The 18712-nt window shown below is 38.8% G+C and overlaps 1 protein-coding gene across 3 annotated transcripts in view; it reads left to right on the plus strand.

The window, feature by feature from the left end:
* LOC109109287 (A-kinase anchor protein SPHKAP) overlaps window positions 1-18712 on the plus strand; it is a 118845-nt gene that overhangs the window by 83587 nt on the left and 16546 nt on the right. For all 3 annotated transcript variants that reach the window (XM_042774826.1, XM_042774825.1, XM_042774827.1), the window contains exons 5-8: window positions 12614-12673; window positions 13028-13165; window positions 13262-13520; window positions 14890-18241. In XM_042774826.1, the coding sequence (XP_042630760.1) occupies window positions 12614-12673; window positions 13028-13165; window positions 13262-13520; window positions 14890-18241 (3809 nt within the window). The remainder of the gene's footprint in view (window positions 1-12613; window positions 12674-13027; window positions 13166-13261; window positions 13521-14889; window positions 18242-18712) is intronic.

Here is an 18712-nt window from a genome sequence, read left to right on the forward strand (position 1 = left end):
GGCTCTAAATTGGACAAAAATGCCCCTGCACAAACAAATGAAATCTATTATGTCTGTTGCTAACAAAGTGTAAATGAAAAAAAAGTGTTCATTTTAGGCACTTTTACAGTGTTGCGCATTATAACCAATCCCACACGATTCTGTTGAGCTTAGGAATGCAGTAGCCAATCAGAGGCGTTCAGATGAGTGTGAAAACTGAAACTCATCAGCTTTGTTGAATGCGTGCGCGTTCTCTGACTGAATTCGCAAATTCTCTCATCATAAACAACAAAGGGCAGATACCATGTAAGTAAGGGATTCATTTCGCAGTGTAGACAGCTTCAGTGATTATAACAATAGTTTTGTTTTTTGAGAGAGCAATAGATCAAAGTTAGTGATAATGTCATTTCTGTAAATATTTTTTTGCCGTTTGAATAACCGTAGGAAGGAAACATTATCAATTTCTAATGTTTTAATTAAATGGTAACCACATTAAATACAAATTCAGTCCCATTAAACATATTTTACATGACACCCATGTCTGGTTCTTGCCTAAAAAGACAAGTTTATGATGTTTGTATTTAATAGATTTGGCTGCGTTTAGCCTTACCCTGGAGTTGGTTCACCCTGCATGCATGAAAGCATGATGAAAATAATATCATAATTTGAAAGATCATGTTCATGCATTAATTTTGCAAATTTGTGTATGTGCGTGCAGCTGTCTGTGTGTTTATTGATGGTGAAAATTAATACCCTATTAATAATTTTATCTGAGGGTGCTTTTGCTTTTGTTTGGGGGTGCTTAGTAGAACTGCGCCTGCCTCAGTAGTTCTCTCACTCGTCATGCAAACACATTTGAGCTTTTATTTGCCATATTAGTTGTGCTCTATGTGCAGTGATCGATATTTATATCTGAATAAATGCCTAAATTAAATCTGTTTATCATTTAAAGCAATTGTGTTTCCTTTCTCTGAAAGACTCTGATTAAACCAATCAATTCATATGGATTTCTTTTTCGACGTCTTCATGAAGCGTCAAAGTTATGTGAAATGGAATTTCAAGGGACAGGGAAAGGGACAGAAACCTCTCAGGTTTCATTAAAATAATCTTCATTTGTATTTTGGAGATGAACAAAAGTCATATGGGTGTGGAAATAAATTTTTGGGTGAACTTACTTATCATTAATGATTTGACTTAAGATGTTTGAAAAAAGTTTCATACTTGAAATGAATAGGGAACGTATAAAGCCAGTGTAAAGTAGTATAAAAATGACAGCTCTGCTGTTTATCAAAGCCACAGCACACTATCACATCCACACAGCTGCTTTCACTGCCATTATCAGTAATCAGCTGTATATCCTCCACAGCCCACCAGACATGCTGTAATCACTCCATTTTGTTGGTGAAAATGCAGAGGCATGGCCTAATGGCTTTCATGAGGATGACGTTGGTTGAAGCTATACATGCATAAAAAAAGATATTTCCTCTAGCCTGACAAATGTCATTTAAAAAATAAATTTCACATTAACCATTTTAACTTGTTTACACAAAGCATAGGTTCTTTAACCATATAAAATTAGAAATATACATTATCTTTCAATCAGATGAATGGGAATTTTACAACATGTCAAACACTAGAGTAAATACAGAATCATCTTTATTGCAGAAATCATGGTATTTTTCTGTGGTCCTGACATCAAATAATAAGCATATACATTACCATTCAAAGTTTTTTTTTTTTTTTTAAGAAATTCATACGTCTTAAATTCAGCAAGGAGGTATCAAATTAAAGACATTTATAATGTTACAAAAGATTTATTTTTTGAAAATAAGTATTTTGTACTTCCTATTCGTCAAAGAATCCTGAAAAAAATGTATCACAGTTTCCACAAATAATATTAAGCAACAACAGTTTTTAACATTGATACTGTAATAATCAGAAATGTTTCTTGAGCAGCAAATCAGTATATTAGAATGATTTCTGAAGATCATGTGACACTGAAGACTGGAGGAATGATGCTGAAAATTCAGCTTTGTCCTCACAGAAATAAATATTTTCAAATATTTTCAAATAAAAAGTATTTCACAATATTACTGTTTTTAGTGTATTTTTGCTTTAAATAAATGAGATTTATAAAAAAATAAATAAATCAAACAGACCTTTAATTGATAGAGTACTTGCAAAAATACATTGAATTAGCTGGCAGACCACTAGTGTGATAGTGATTTCATGCAGGGTAACAGGTAACAATTTAAGAGCGTCAAGGGGTTTTGTTTAAACCATTCATGACCTTTCCTTGATAATTGAATAGTTTAAGGTGTTAACATGACCTTATACATTGTCACTTCATTATATGTAAGTTCATACATGTAAACGGACTCAATAGCTCTTAGTTCCATTCATGAAATTTTCTAGCTCTTCTCCCTTGTCTTCCTCCTCTGATCCTCTGTTTTCTTTAAGATGAAAAATCCCAAGACATTAGATTTTGTGTAATCTAATGTTTTTCTCTCATCTTCATACTTTTTACAGCAATTAACTTGTGCATTGATCTCTGCTGGACACGGAGGAATCATGCATCCACAAAAACTGTGTGTGAGAAATTAATTTGTCATTCATTCTAATTTAGATTATTAGTTGTCATTTAACAGACAGTTTCAAGTAAAGGAAGAGGACAGAATGGTAATTGGACAGCCAGCCTGGTGTTCGGTGTGTTTCTCAAGAGAAGGACTGAGTTAAATGAGTTAAGAAGCCTCGTTTGTGGGTCACTCATACCTGGGATTAAATATACATCCATTTCATTAGTAGATCAGAAAATAATCAGAAAAGACCCTCCCAGAAATTATCATCCCTGATTAAATTTAGTTTGATTATGATGAATGTTTTTATTGATGATGTGGGTTTGTTTGAGAGGCAGGGGTCAGTGGCAGGCTGGGGTTAGTCAGGAGGCTGTGTCAGGTTATCGTGGAAATGGAATGATATAATTGATAGCTTCAGTCTGTAATTAATCAAGTGCTTTTTTTGTTTGTTTGTTTGTTAGTGTGCAGTTGTGGACAATAGCTAAGAAGGTAGAGAGTGTGTGAGTGTGTGTGTGTGTGTGTGTGTGTGTGTGTGTGTGTGTGTGTGTGTGTGTGTGTGTTTCTCTATTTGTTTGTAGAAGTTCTCACTATATTAAAAGGCTCCTCTTATCTCCCCTTTTTCTTATTCCATCTCTTTTCCCTTTGTCTCATATCCTCTCATTCCATCACCTCTCATCTTCTGTCTTCTTGACTCTTCTCTTGTCACTTCTCTCTTCTCATCTTGTTTGTCTCCTCACCTCTCTTCTTGTTTCCTCTGGTCTAACTTTTTCTTTCCTTTCATTGTCATTTCTTGCCTCTTCTCTTCTTGTCTATTCTTCTCATCTTGTCTCTTCTTCCCAGTTTGTCTCTTCTCGTCTCCTCACATTGTCTTGTCTTTTGTCTTTTCATCTGTTCTCATTGTCTTGTCTCTCACCTATTCTCACCTCTTCTTGTGTCTTCTCATCTAATCTCTTCTCAACTCCACATCTCTCCTTGTCTCTTTTCTTCTTAGCTGTTGTCTCATCTGTCTCTGCTTGTCTCTTCTCATCATCTCCTTGACTCGCCTCGTCTCTTCTCAGGTGTCTTCTTGTCTCTCTTCACTTTTCATCTCACAATGTCTCATCTTTACCATTCTCTTCTCCTCTCTTTTCTTTTTTTATTTTTTCTTATCTTGTTTTTTTTTTGTTTTATCCTTTTATTTTTTTTTTTTTCTTGTTTTTTTTTGTTTTTTTTTTTTTTGTCTTCTTTGTCTCTTTTTTTGTCCTCTTTTTTATGTCTTCATGTCTCTTATCTCTTCTCATCTCCTCACCTTGTCTTGTGTCCTCTTTTTGTGTCTTCATGTCTCTCTTCTTTTCTTTCTCCTTGACTTGTCTTGTGTCCTCTTTTTGTGCCTTCTTGTCTCTTTTCTCGTCTCCCCGCCTTGACTCTTGTCCTCTTTTTATGTCTTCATGTCTCTTATCTCTTCTCATCTCCTTGTGTTGTCTTGTATCCTCTTTTGTGTCTTCATGTCTCCCTATTCTTCTTCTCTCATTGCCTTATCTCATGCCCTTTTCTTGTGTCTTCTTGTCTCTCTTTTCTTCATTCTCCTTGACTTGACTTGTGTCCTCTTCTTGTGCCTTCTTGTCTCTCTTCTCGCCTCCCCGCCTTGTCTCTTGTCCTCTTTTTTATGTCTTCATGTCTCTTGTTTTGTTTATTTTTGTCTTTTTATGTCTGTGGCCTCTGTGTCCCTGGTCGTGTCCTCTTTTTGTGTCTTCATGTCTCTCTTCTCTTCTTGTCTCATTGCCTTAACTCATGTTTTCTTCTTGTGTCTTCTTGTTTCTCTTTCCTTCCCTTCTTGACTCAGCTTGTTTCACTTTTCTCATCTCTTTTCATCTGGTCTGTTTCTTGTCTCTTCTGTTCTCATCTTTTCACCTTGTCTCACCTTTACTCGTGTCTTCTTGTCTCTCTTCTCACCTTGCCTTGTCTTTTCTCTGCACTTCTTGTCTTTCTTCTCTTTTATTTTTTTTTTATTTTTTTTTTGTTTTTTCTATGCTTTTCCTTATTTTTCTTCTTTTTTTCTCCTCGCCTTTTCTTTTCTCATGTCTTCTTGCCTCATCTTTTCTCACTTCACGTCATCACGTCTTTTCCCTTTTTGCTTCTGTTTGACTCCTTTAGTCTCTTCCCACATCTCGTCTGTTCTCATCTCTTCCAGTCTTGTCTCTCTTCTTACATCTCGTCTGTTGCCTCTCTGTTTTCTTGATCTCGTCCCGTTCTCTTCTTGCATTCGATATGGTCATCGTTCCGGGTCTCCGTGCAGCAGAGGCTTGTTACAGAGCCAAGGAGGTTCTTGGAACGCCTCCTGAGAGCTTCAACGCCCTGAGAGACAGACAGATGGTTTGTGGAGGGCACTGTGTGTAGTGTGACATGACAGAGACCATGTGTATCTGTATTTTGACGTGTGTGTATGTCTGTGTATGTTTTGGACCAAAGCTCTGTTTGGTCAAGAGATCACACCCTAACACAGTGATCACTCAGGACAAGTATCGTCTTTTATTCAGACTTTTGTATGTGTTTGTCAGTCCTATCCCATCTGACTGCAGCCAAGCTAACCATGAACCCCATATTCACCTCTTTTTTAAGGTCAGTGATATGACAGCACTTATTTGAAACTCTTATCTGACCCTTAAAGCTGGGCTGAAATGACACCTATCATTATATAAGTCAGTCACAGATGATCTAGGAGACTGTGAAACAGAGAGGAACAGACAAGCTGAGCTTTAGGTCTACTCCTGTGATTGAGGTTTGGTCACTGTTCATTTCTCATATAATTTTTTTTTTCTTTGAGGCCTGATTCTAATCTGAGTAAAAAGGTATTTTTTTGCTTCAAAACCAGACATAATTTAGGTTTATACGACACATTCCATCTTCTCTCTGTCCATTTATAATTTACCAGGTTGTTAATCTCTGCTAGTGGTAGATGCTGTAACTACACCATCTAGACCCATAAAGCATCATTCTCCATTGATGACCTTTCAAAATGAGCTGTTTTTTGTTTGGTTGTAGGTCCAATATATTTGCCACTACACCATACTTCACCAGCCTCTTTGCAAAGCCTGCATTACATTGTGACAGATTCATTAAACATTCTGCACTGAAATGTATTTAAATGTCAATAAATGTTCAATTATTTGATGTCAGAATGTTTGCAGTGACCCGTTTTTGCAGTTTTTGGGGGCTGGAGAGGAAGTGTTCTGAAACACTGATACAGTGATTTATTATACTCAACACTTAAAGGCACAAATTGGTTTGAAAATTGACATTTTGATTAGAAATTTCCTTAGTTGTCCTCAGATCAGATTTTTTTTTTCTGAAATATGCATTTCTATATATAACACCATGTATATTAAATTGTAATATTTTATAGGTGTAGCAATGTTTTTTATACATAAATTCTCATTCTGAAACATACGGAGCCCCGCACATGACATGCAAGAAAAAATAAATAAATTGTGTGCACGATTTACTAATTCATTCCCTCGATGTACTTAACCTTGCACACGATTACTATTCCGTTCCCTCAATTTGCTAAATCGTGCACACAATTTACTAATTTGTTCTCTCGACTTATAAATTGTGTGCACGATTTAGCAAATTAAGGGAACGAATAAGTTAATCGTGCACACAATTTATAAATCGAGGGAACTAAATAGTAACACATGCCAATGTACGGGGCTCCGTAGAAACATGTCCTTAAATAACACTTAAAAAAACAACCTAGTTTAGCAGATAAGCAGTTTTAGACGCTTCAGCAGTAACAGTGTGCAACTTTGGAGAGAAAATACAACTACAGCATAACTTCCTGTGCTCATTTTTCCTTTCCCTAAGCAACAATCAAAAATTTCATGAAATGGAAAGATTCCTCTTTAAACAAAACTTTAAAACAAAATGAGATTTGAGAAAAGAACAGCCTGTTTCTCACGATGATATCTGCATCCGAATGTCAACAATGTGTCCAAGGATTTTAAGACGGGGCTTTAACTGGTTAATGGTTGCTGGCAGATATCGTCTTCAGGATGTGACAGCCATGCGTGGTCATAACCACGGGCACAGATGAATTTGCTTCCTCACTGGGCACCTAGCGAACCAAGGCTTGTTGCCTTGGGCGATGCTCACACACATAAACACACACACACACGTATGTCAGAACCACGAGCATCTGAGTTCTCTGTGACGTAAGCGTCTGTCAAGGGCTCTAATAAATTCAAATGACAGGACACATCACAGGTCTGCCATTGGACAGGAGTGTGTGTTCGTGTGTCTGCTTTTTCACTCCTTCTGTGCCCCATTTAGAGCCTCAGTGGATGTGAAAGCGCAGATCTGTGTGTGAACCCACTCAGTCGGAAATGATAAAGAGTACGTATGCTCTGTTCCAGTAGTGCAATATGGCAACATCTCAAAACAACATCTTTCCACTCCCATGATCCCCAGCTTTGTTCTTTTATCCGTTTCTTTCCATCCCTTTCCATTATTTTCATGTCTCTCTCTCTCTATCTCAGTGGTGTAGCGAGCGGCAAGGTGGCGGCGCATCCCAGCGGAGGTCATTTTTAGCCATGGTGGCAAGTGTGTCCCGTCTCCCCTCTGATGATAATGGGTGAAAAGAGTTTGTCCTTGGCAAGGACGATGCTCAGCCATCTCTGTCCTTCCATCCCTGTCTCGATATCTCATTCCCACAAATTCCTCCTCCACTCTTTCTCGGCCTCCCTCCTCTTTTCTCTCTCTCCCATCTGTCTTGCCGTCTCCCACTCCAGTGAAGAGTGAAATGTTCAAAGTTGTGAGTTGACCTCTGTAACCCAGCAATTTTGAGGATTTGTTCGGCGTGTGCGTATGTGAGACAGTGACAGATCGTCTGAACTAGGGCTGTCATATCATCAAAATATCAGTGATAAAATTATGGGCAGAGAAATTAATTGCAAGCAATAGAAATAGGTACAACTAAACAGTCCTGTAGGTATCTAATAGCACTATGACGTATACAGCATTTATAAATTGAAAAAAGTTATCAAATGTACAAAAGCATTACTTAAATTACTTAAATTACATAAAAATATAATTGTATACTAACGTTTAAAAGTTTGTAGTTAGAAAGTCTCATTCTCACCTAAGCTGCATTTATTTGATTAGAAAAAGAGCAATATTGTGAAATATTGTTACAATTTAAAATAGCTATTTTCTATTTGAATATGTTTTAAAATGTAATTTATTTCTGTGATGCGCAGCTGAATTTTCAGCATCATTACTCCAGTCTTCAGTGTCACTTGATCTTCAGAAATGATTCTAATAAGCTGACTTATGTTGAAAAGAGTTGTGCTGTTTAATATTTATTGTGGACAATAGCTAAGTATAATAGTGATAATATGTTTGAAGTATTTTTTTATTTATTTATTTTTTGGTACTGAATATGCGTAAATAACTCTTGTGCGTGTATTGACAATAAAAAATTGACGAAAAAAGTTTTTAGAAAAAATACTGATGTCAGGTGCATAATTAACAAATGTGACAAAACAAATATTTTTAGGCTTGAAATGATAAAATGATAATTTTAAGAACAGAAGTCAATAATAATAATGAAATTGGTATTGCGTTTGCATATTTCATCCAGCAGACACATTAATATGCATTGGTTTTGAGATGTTAATTAGCACATCATTTATATAGTACTGAAAAATAAATTATTCTCACAGCGGGCAGACTGAGTTTGGGACTTCTTAACAGATATTGTTTTCCCTTCATCAGTACCTTAATTATTGAAGTTCAGTCACAGCTTGGAGTTTCTGAAGGCAAACAGAGCCAGTGATTTCATCAGTTCATTAGAACAGCACATATATTACACATATATATCTACACACACATATATATATTTGGAGGAAAATAACTGTGAGGCTTTTAAGTTCATCATTCTACTTTGTTCTTACCCTCATTAAAATTTACCATAGTTTGGCATTGTTTTAACCATGGTATTTGTAAAAAAAAAATTAAAAAAAATGAAAGACCATGATAAGCATCCTTTAAACCATAGTAAATTTGGGGTAAAAATGGTGTTTTGAAATTGTGTTTTGTTTGTTGGTGCATGTTTTCTGCTGTCTTCCTTATAAATCCTGTCTGGAATGTCGGGGTTGTTAATGTTTGCTTAAGTACCAAGTCATTTGGTGTTCCTGTTCAGGTTTGTAACAGATCTTTCAAAATGCGAGCGTTTAGTCGCAGTCTGGTGCCCTGTGATTGGGATGTAGTATTTACAACAAATGACCAGGATGTGAGAAGCATTTTTAAAGTACTCGATTTGTAGTCTTTGTGGCTTTAACAGGGCATGATTGCACCCACAGAAATCTCTGCTGATTTCCACAGGATTGAAACCTGCACTATTCTCAAAGTTTTATGCTTCTCCCATCCTTTATGTGTTTGTTTATAAAGTGTTTTTGACAGTTTGATTATACTTGCAGCTGAGTGCAGTAATCAACTATGTTTATCACATATTACAACATATAAATCCATTCCATAGAATCACACAGATTTTCTCCCAGAGTCAGCCTATAAAACGCATAATAAAAAAAGTCAGCATATTTCATCTGGGCCTGGTAATAACTTTATTTATACTGGGATTTACACTGACAGCCAGAGACCATCTTATTTGGAGTAGGCTATTAGAATCACATTAATCCTGTATAGGATTCTTAAAAATATAATTACAGAAGTTCTAAACACATCAAAACATAAATATATTTTGGAATTTGGATCAATATATCCTAAATTAAAGCAAATTAAATTTCCCAATGGGCTATGGAAAAACTCCAACTATGGCGGAAAACAAGGCATAGTTTTTTTTTTTGTTTTTGTTTTTACTGTTTTTGTGCATCTTATTGAAAACATAAAGATGCTGAAAGGCTCGTTGGATGTTGCTTATGTTGTTTATGCACATTTTGTGACACTTTCAGGGTTAGTAAAATGTCCAGTGAGTGGCACTAAAAATGTGTTCTGTTTAATGTGAATTTGGCGAAGTATTATAAGACTGGTTGTTTTAAGTATTGTGATAGCTCAGGAACTAAATGTCCAGTGAGTGATGTTAAAATAACATGAAAATAAAGTACCACCTAACCGTGTTAAAGCAAACATGAGAGAAAAACACAATGGCTGAAGCAACCATGCCATTTTAGCTTTCTTCTTCAAGTCTTTGGTCTCTTTTATCATCACTTATGTTTATCATGACTTGTACCCAAGTGCTCCACATCAGTAACCAGGTGAGCTACTGAGCACGTTTACTACATTGGAAATACCATACATACGGAGCAAGGAACCACGTGAAAACCAATATTTTTTAACCAATAATCTGCCCCTTTAATCATAATTTGCGTGAAAAGGAATAAAAAAATGTTACTGCCTCTAGTGTTCATTTCATCTGGAAACTGCAGTGAATTGAATGTTATAGGTATTTTATTGGAGTTTTGCTGAAATGTAGGTAGAAGCACATATTTTTCCAATGAGCCTGGGTGAAAATACCCTTAGCACAGTATGAACAGAAATCGTAAATGGGAAGTTCTCACCATGATACACAAACAAATATATGGTGTGTGTGTGTGTGTGTGTGTGTGTGTGTGTGTGTGTGTGTGTGTGTGTGTGTGTGTGTGTGTGTGTGTGTGAGAGAGAGAGAGAGAGAGAGAGAGAGAGAGAGACATAGAGAGAGAGAGAGAGAGCATCCGGTATGTGGTGTTTAAGTCCACTGAAGTAAATGAATGTTATAGTGTGGTACAGAAATCCAGACAGACAGATGGGCAATCAGACGAGATGTGCAAGAGTACAAGAATGAGCAAGCTGAAGGATTGTGTTCTGTGTTGTGTTAGACAGATGCAAATAGTAAGAGTCTAATTCAGGCTAAGCTGTTAACTCCTGCTTTGTCTCACCTCCTCCATTCCTTTTCCAATTTCATTTAATAAGTAAAGTCATCACCGTAACATCACTATACTCACCTGAAGGATGCATCTCAAATGTGTATCAATATTTTGAGTTTGTTTTTATGTTTATATTTTCCATTTTGTTTTTAATTCTTGATAAATTTTAGTAATTAAGTTGTGTGCTTTTGCCATTGTTAATAGGTCTTGATTTAAAAAAAAAAAAGTTTATGTTTTTTTAGTTTTTTTTTTCGAAGTTCAACTAAATTGGGTGCGGTACAAAATGACCTTATTGGTTTAAATTGATAACATAACCAGTAATAAATATTTTTTCCAAACATGATTTTGCTTTAATTTTTTTTTAAATGCTTTAATCCTAATTAAAAAAAAAAATATTATAATTTTTGTTTAGTTTTTCCTTGCATGTTAATGACATAGAGCAACCATTGTGTCACTTGCTGCATCATATACGAGCTAATTTCCTCTCTGAAAATGGAACCTAGCAACTACTCAGAACACCATAACAGTCTTAGCAACCATTCAGAATAAACGCAAACCAGCACCTTAATATTGTTACAGCATATTAAGCACAATGCATATTATCTTTAAAAAAATCTGATTAGATTTATTTTAAGAATGCACATTGTGTTTTTTTATTTATTTGTTTGTTTAGGCATGTCTGTCAGAAAAAAGCAGTGACTGAGCCACCTATCAGCACCACAATGCATTAATGGTGCCACCTGACAGCTGAGACACTCCAAACCTCCAGCACAAGATCGGTTCTTATGTGAATATGACAGTTCAGGACAATTATGGCAGGTTACTCTCGCTCTCTTGCTGTCATTGTCTATCTTTCAATAGCAGATGCACTCCTCAGGCCAGAACTATTAACATACTTTATACACTTAGTATATAAACCCTTCTGGATGCAATAGGTCATTTACTGTTGCATTAAGAACCAGGAGCTGGAATAAAAGAGATGAAGTGCTACATCTGTGGTACCTGAGGGTGAAATCCATCCTTGCTCAGAGAAACCTACAGATTCCAAAGACATTTGTCACTAATGTGATCTTAAGTGTTTTAAATGGAGTGAAAGAAGAGCACACACACATTCACAAGGACACATTTGAAATAAACATGTGACTAACAACATGATATGCTTTTAAGATAGCGATGAGTCATCAGAATCAGTGTGTGTATGTGTGAGAGTCAGTGTGTCCCCACATTAAAGAACCATTTAAAACTCTCAAAATCAAAATGATGTCAAGTGAATAGAGTGATGTGAGATGAACACAGACAGAAATGAGAGCGAGAAAGCCTTGTTTAACAGTAAAGAGTGATAAATAAATGACATTAAGTGCTGTTCAAGCTGTGTAAACATGAGGGAGAAAGAGACACAGCTTTTTATATGCAATGGCTTAAAGTTACTCAACCTTGTGCCATTCTAAACCTGTAGCTTTTTTGTCAGTGGAACACAAAAAAAGAAATATTTTCCATACAGTGGTAGTTCATAGTGACACAGTTGTCAAACCTGACCAAAAAAAAAAACCTTAAAATTGCCATTAAAATGGTCTGTGTAACACGTACACTGTATTCCAGGTTTTCTGAAGCCCAGCTGTAGCTTTGTGAGAGGAAAATACTAACATTTTAAGGGGTAACTCACCACAGATTATTTAAAATCAATGCTACATGACCAGAAGATACATAGAAAAACGTCAGTGCTTGATCTGATACCCATTGATCTGGTATACAAAAATGTGGATGTTCGATCTATAGAAACTGTGTTTTAACAAAAGCCTGGAGCTATCAAAAGTGCAACTTTCGCTGACAAATGTGCAGGTAACATTGAAAAAACAATACACATTTTTCATTTACATATACTACAGACATTGTATCAAAACAAAACTGGTTGACTTGTCCTTTAAGTCATTATTCACTACATTCAGAGCAAATGTCACTTTTAGGCAATGCTGCAGAAGATTTGACATGTTGTAAATGAAAGTGATGAATATATGGAATGTATCATGACATTCAAAAGCTGCGACAGATGAGAAGATTTCCAGTGCTGCTGTTGTGTGTTTGTGTGCTAAAACGCGTGTACAGATACTTTACTTTTAAGGTATGTGTTTTTTTCTCTAAGCTCAGCCTCTCTTTTCCCAGATTTGCTTCGTAAACCTGGACAGACATACCCCTGATCGGCATGACGACAGCTACGTTAAGGTGGGAGATTCTTCTTGCATGCATATACTGCTATAAAAAACATAGCTTGCTTTGAATGAAAACATCTACGAAATTTTAAACAATGACTAATAAATAGTCTAGTGTTTTGTCATTCCCATTTGGCTTTTTCATTAATATCCAAATAAATATCTACCCCCCTCCATCCTCTCATTTCTAATTCATTTAAAGTTAATAACAAATATATGAATGTCTTACATCATCTCCTAAGTGTACGACATAAACAATGTTTCATCTAATTAAAAAGGGAAATTAGAAACAACACAAATTACAGAGATAATGCAAGCAAAGACCCACATTTATGTGACTTGAATATTAGCATAAATTTCCCCACAGAAACTAGCCTCAGTGTGCCCAGAGCTGCCACGGTTAATTGAGTCTCTCGGAGTGCGGCAACCCAAAGAAAATGAGATTCTGCTTCTCAGCAGCCTAGAGTCACCGGACTCCTGCCAGCATGACCCCAGCCACCCACAGGTAAGATATGAATATAGACCGGAACATCTGAAAGAATTTTACAGCTTACAGTCTGCCTGGTTGAACTGTGTTTATGCTTATGTATGTGTATCTCAGAGCCAGAGAACAGTGGATGTCTGTCTGGTGCACTGTTCCTGTGGGCGCCGCCCAACCCAAACCAACAGTGTCATTTTTGAGATCAACAAATTCCTGATTGGACTACAGTCAGGGCAAGAGAGGCAGAGGCATGGCCGATTGGCTGGTCAGCGCCCTGCTGAAGATGACACCAACCGCTCTGTTTCATCCATAGAAGAAGACTTCCTCACTGCCTCTGAACAGCTTGGGGAAGACAGCGAGGATGACCCATTCAGAAATGGTATCTACCAGTCCACCCAGAAATCCAGTTCCATCCAGAAATCCTGTCAGCAACCTCATTCTAATTCCATATCTTATCTTCTGAATGGTATTTTCTATGTCCCTGTTGCTCACATGTAATGAGAAAACTCAACTTTCACTGCATCTTTCCTCCTGTCCAACTTGTGAATAGATGGAAAATTGCTTGAGTTATGGCTGAAAGAGCATTCAGCCATTTACGTTTTCTTGGTATCTGTGAGCCTGCTTCGATAAGAGTGGCCCTATTTGGAGGACTGTTTGGGAGTGTTTCCACCCTGAGGCTATTTCTTAGTTTAGTAACGCAATGTAGCCCTAGTCACTACCAATGAGATTATGGTTTTCAAAACAATTTGGGCATGTCACATAAATTTGCATCCCTAAATAGCATATAAATAAAGTCTTTAGTTTTGCCTTTGGGAATAATTTGGATCCCGACTTTTGTCTAGGTTGCACTGGTTATAATAATCTTAATCAGAACGGCAATCTCCTATACTTATTTAGATACAAAGTAACCAAGCAACAGCATGGATGCACAAGAACATACAGCAGTGAAACAATTAATTCACTTCAGTCTATGTTAATGAGTATGTGTGTGATAGAGAAAGAGAGACGAACGGGAAGAATACCAAAACATTTTATTAAGGTTGTTTTTGGGAATATGCCATGGAAGACTGTCTAACAAAGAAGCACTGTGCCCAAAATGTCTTGTGCATTTCCATTGTGCATGTCTGAAAGCTTGTTTGTCTTGCGTTATTTTGTGTTACTGCGTTGGCCTCTAACAGTAAGCCAAACCCATGAATGTCTACATGTGGCGATACTCACCCCAAGTCTAATATTAAAGAGACAAGACACACTGGGCTCTGCTGGGCTAATCTATAATTAATCTCTCATATGAAATTAGAAGTAACACTGTGTGAAGGTTATGCTCTCCTCAAAGACAATGTACTATTCATAATCAGATCGGCCCAGATAGAGATCTGCATTTGTATGGTCTTGGTTATGGAAAAGGATTAAAAACAACAGTGTGTTATGAATAGCTCTGACTGGACCCTCACTATATACATTGGACATAGCAGGCGACAGGAGAGGATAAATCTTGTCACTTATTACCTCCTTTCTCAGTTTTGTCCTTTATTTTCACTCACACTTCCTCATACCTTGTTTCTGTCTTTCTGTGACTTATTTCTTACTTGGCCTGTGAATGGGTTTCATTTACATGTGCATTAAATTGGACTTTATGTGTAGGATTATGAAACCGTTTTCAGAGGTCTAACTTTAATCTATTTCCTCTCTCTCTCTGTACCCCCCACCATATTCTTCACCAACCCTGCCACATGTCTTTCTTTCTGCAGATCCTGAGATTTCTATCATGCCCGAGTCGGTTAAGGTGTTGAGAGCAGCCCACGCACAAAGAAGGAGTGAAATAGAGAGAGAGGATAGTGAGGACTCTGAGACCCTATGCACCTCTTCCAACTCCCAAAGGCTTTCAAGAACATATTCCTCCTCCTCAAGAGGCCCACCTGCTACCCCAAAAAAAGTCAATCATCACACCAGCGAGTCAGCCGGTCACTATGCCACCAATCTGGCTGAGTCAGTCCTGCAGGATGCTTTTATTCATTTGTCACAAGACGAACCTTCTTTTGTCACAGAGGCAGCTGTGAGTGTGTCCACCACCTCGCAGCATTCCAGTGAAGAGCCACTGAGGGCTCGAGCCTGCTCTTTTGAACTTCCTAAAATCGTGATTGTCCAGAGTCCTGACAACAGTGAGGAGGTAACAGAGTGGCCAGAAGCTCAGTCACAAGGGACATCAGAGCATGATAGAGTAAACAGTGCCAAAATGAAGCATGGTAGTCACCCCCAGCACAACTCAACAATTGGACATGCCACTAAGCCAGTAGAAATAGCTTTGGCATGTGCTGCGAGTGTCATCGGTACCATTACCACCCCTCAGGTCACAGAACAACTCACACTGGTGTCAGGAGAAGAAGATGAGTATGAGGATGAAGAAGAAGAGAGTGAGACTGAACAAGGGGAGTATTCGTTTTCCTCTGCAGTATGTGGAATGTCTCAGGTTGTTGGCGCCGTAGCCGCAGTAGATCTAGCAGATGACTCTGGGAATAATGACGACTCGACAGATATGTACTCTGCCTCTGTGGGACTTCTGTCAGTTGCCCAAGCTTCAACTGCAGTGCCTCTCCACTGTAGCATTGCAGAGGGCACCAGCGTTGAGGCCTTCAGAGCCAATGTTGCTGAAGTTCTCCTCAGGGAAGCTTCAGCTGTACTCACCCACAGACAAAGTTACTCAAGTGTTGCAAACTTCCTTGAGACCACACAAAACAAAATAGTGGATGGCATCACAAATTCAAGAAGGCCCTATCAGGAGCAACAGGATCTTGATCATTTTACCCAGGAAATATCAGATAATATCTTCCAGTATGCCATTGAGAAGGCTGAGAAAAAAAAAGAGCTTGAGGGTCCAGGAAAAGATGCCCCAAACATTGAGGGTTTCCTCTTGGATTGTGTGAATAATTTGCTCTTTGATGTCTTATGTGTAACATCAAGGAAAATCAGTGACATTTCAAAATATTATATGGGATCGTATGATAGGCAAGAAGGCAGCATCAGCTTTAGGGAATATGAGGCTGATATCTCTGGCAGAGAAGCTTTGAGACAATTACAGCATTTGATTGAGCCAAGCCAGGCTTATAATCATGGCGAGAGGCGAAGCAGTGTGGAGATGTTGTCTGCTCTCATAGGGAAAAGAGAGAGAGAGCAGAAGCATGTACAGGATGAGAGAGAAAATGAGCCAAAACTGAAAGAACCTTACAGACTTAGTCTGAACAGAGTGACTGCCGCTATGGTCATAGAGCAGTCTGAACTGCAAGGACAGCTGGGCAAGATTGACAAGAACGCAGACTCTGTGCTTCCTTCAGCTGAAAGCTCACCACTTCACATGACACGAGGGAGGGCAGGAGGAGAGAGCGAGACCAGGCAGCAGTTTTTATCGTCCTCTTCAGGAGCACTTGTGGCACTTAAAATGGATTCATGTGAGTCCAAAACTCCTGTCACATGCTTCGCTGAAGACTTGGCGACCACAGTGGTCTCCATGGCTACAGAGCTGGCAGCGATATGCCTGGAGAACTCGAGCGGAAAGCAGCCATGGTTCTGTGCTTTAAAGGGTGGATCGGAAGGTCATGAGGGACTGCTTCTGCCCTGCCGCACAGCCGCAGCCCTCCGCCGGAAAGAGACACAAAATGGCACTGCAGTCACCAAGAAACACAGACCTCCACGTCTCAGTGAAATCAAACGTAAAACCGAAGAACAGCCTGAACTCATGGAGCGCCTGGTCAACCGCGTCGTGGACGAAACTGTCAATCTCGACGAACCTACCACCTCTGATCCATTTGCACTCTTTGCATCAGAGGTCACAGCCAGGATAATGAACTGCCCAGAATTGAGTGTGGTGGACACTTCCAAAGCTGGCCAGTCATCTCGCAGCCGCCTCCAGTGTGAGAGATGGAGCAGCAGGGGGAAAGCGTCAAGCTATGAGAGCATTCCAGAGGAGGACGCAGATCCCTCTGGAACTTCAAACACTTTGGGACCCGGAAACAGGCTTGGGTATAATTTAAGCAGAGGTAGCTCTATCTCCAAGCAGTCCAGTTGTGAGAGCATTACGGATGAGTTCTCTCGGTTTATGTTTAACCAGATGGAGACAGAAGGTCGAGAGTTTGACCTTCTACTGGACTACTATGCTGGGAAAAATGCCAGCAGCATCCTTGCAGCAGCTGTTCAGCAAGCTGCCAGTAAAAAAAATGGACACCTCAATGTGCGCACATCATCTTGTCTCTCTAAGCAGTCCAGCACTGAGAGTATCACTGAGGAGTTTTATCGCTTCATGCTGAGAGACATGGATAAAGAGAACAAGGACTATAATTTGACCAAGACCAAAGAGTGGAGTAATAGCCTATTACCCCCATCTCCCAGAACCCCATTTTGTGTCCGTCAGTCTTCTGTTCCTGACAGGAGATCTTCAGATTCCAGACTGAGTGTAAACTCACCCATCAAGGCCAATTCATTTGATGGTTTTGCACGAAACGTACACGGGGACTCGCTCAACATCTATCCAACCAACTCTGTGTCATCAACGGGACTCTGCAAGTCAGACTCATGCTTGTATAAGCGTGGCCAAACGGACCAAATCACAGACATGCTGATTCACGAAACCTGGGCCAGCTCTATAGAGTCTCTTATGCGCAAGAATAAGATAATTGCGGAGCCCTCAGAGGACAGTATGGAGCTCGATTCAGCAGACTCACAGCCACATGTACAGCTCTTTGCTAACCGTCTAGCGGCAGACATCGTAGAGAGTGGCAAATCCCTGCTTGGAGGCCAGCAGGATGGCGTTGTGGCTGCTTGTCATGTTCCAGTTGGAGAAAGGAGACATGGCTTTAAACAGTCTCGTCGTGAAAATTGTGGAAACTGGCCAAGTAGAGAGCATCAAGAAAAAAGCAGTAGCTCTTACAGTTCATCATGTGTGAGGCAAGCATGGCGTGGACAGAGGGAGGTACCCTTGATCCACATTGAACCAGATCAAAGAGAAGAGGCCTCAGAAGACAGGGGGAGGGTTGGGCCCCACCACACAGAAGCACCCCACCAGATCCAGCCACAAAGTGGCAAAGAAAATGAGACAGCAACCAAAAGCAGGTACAGTCTACATAAAAGTACCCACAACCTTTCTTTCAGAGGTTAAGCCTTAATTCTTATAACTGCTCACAGCACAATGTGTGCAAAAGTAAATTCGGGGGAAAAAAAAAAACAAGAGAGAAGGATTGCACAAATGTTAAAGGTCTCATGAACTGCTTTTTTCTAAAATTGTAGTCTACCTTGATTTTACCATGCCAGTGGGAGGGCCAAAGAGGGAATGATGAAGTAGGCACTGGTCTGTGTCTGTGAAGGCAGTCTTGTGCTGATGTATTAACCTTTATTACATAATGAAGAAAAGGAAGTATAGAATGAGTTGTTTTGGCAGCTCGGTTTCAATAAAAGCATTTTTGGACTAACAAGGGTGTTTCAAAACTTCCGTTGTTTTTCTATAGCACAGTGACCTCTTATAGATCATGGAGAATTTTCAATTCATGACTTCTTTTTCAGAAGATAACACAAAACATTTTGCTT

The sequence above is a fragment of the Cyprinus carpio genome, chromosome A18 (genome assembly GCF_018340385.1).
Source record: "Cyprinus carpio isolate SPL01 chromosome A18, ASM1834038v1, whole genome shotgun sequence".
Lineage (NCBI taxonomy): Eukaryota > Metazoa > Chordata > Actinopteri > Cypriniformes > Cyprinidae > Cyprinus > Cyprinus carpio.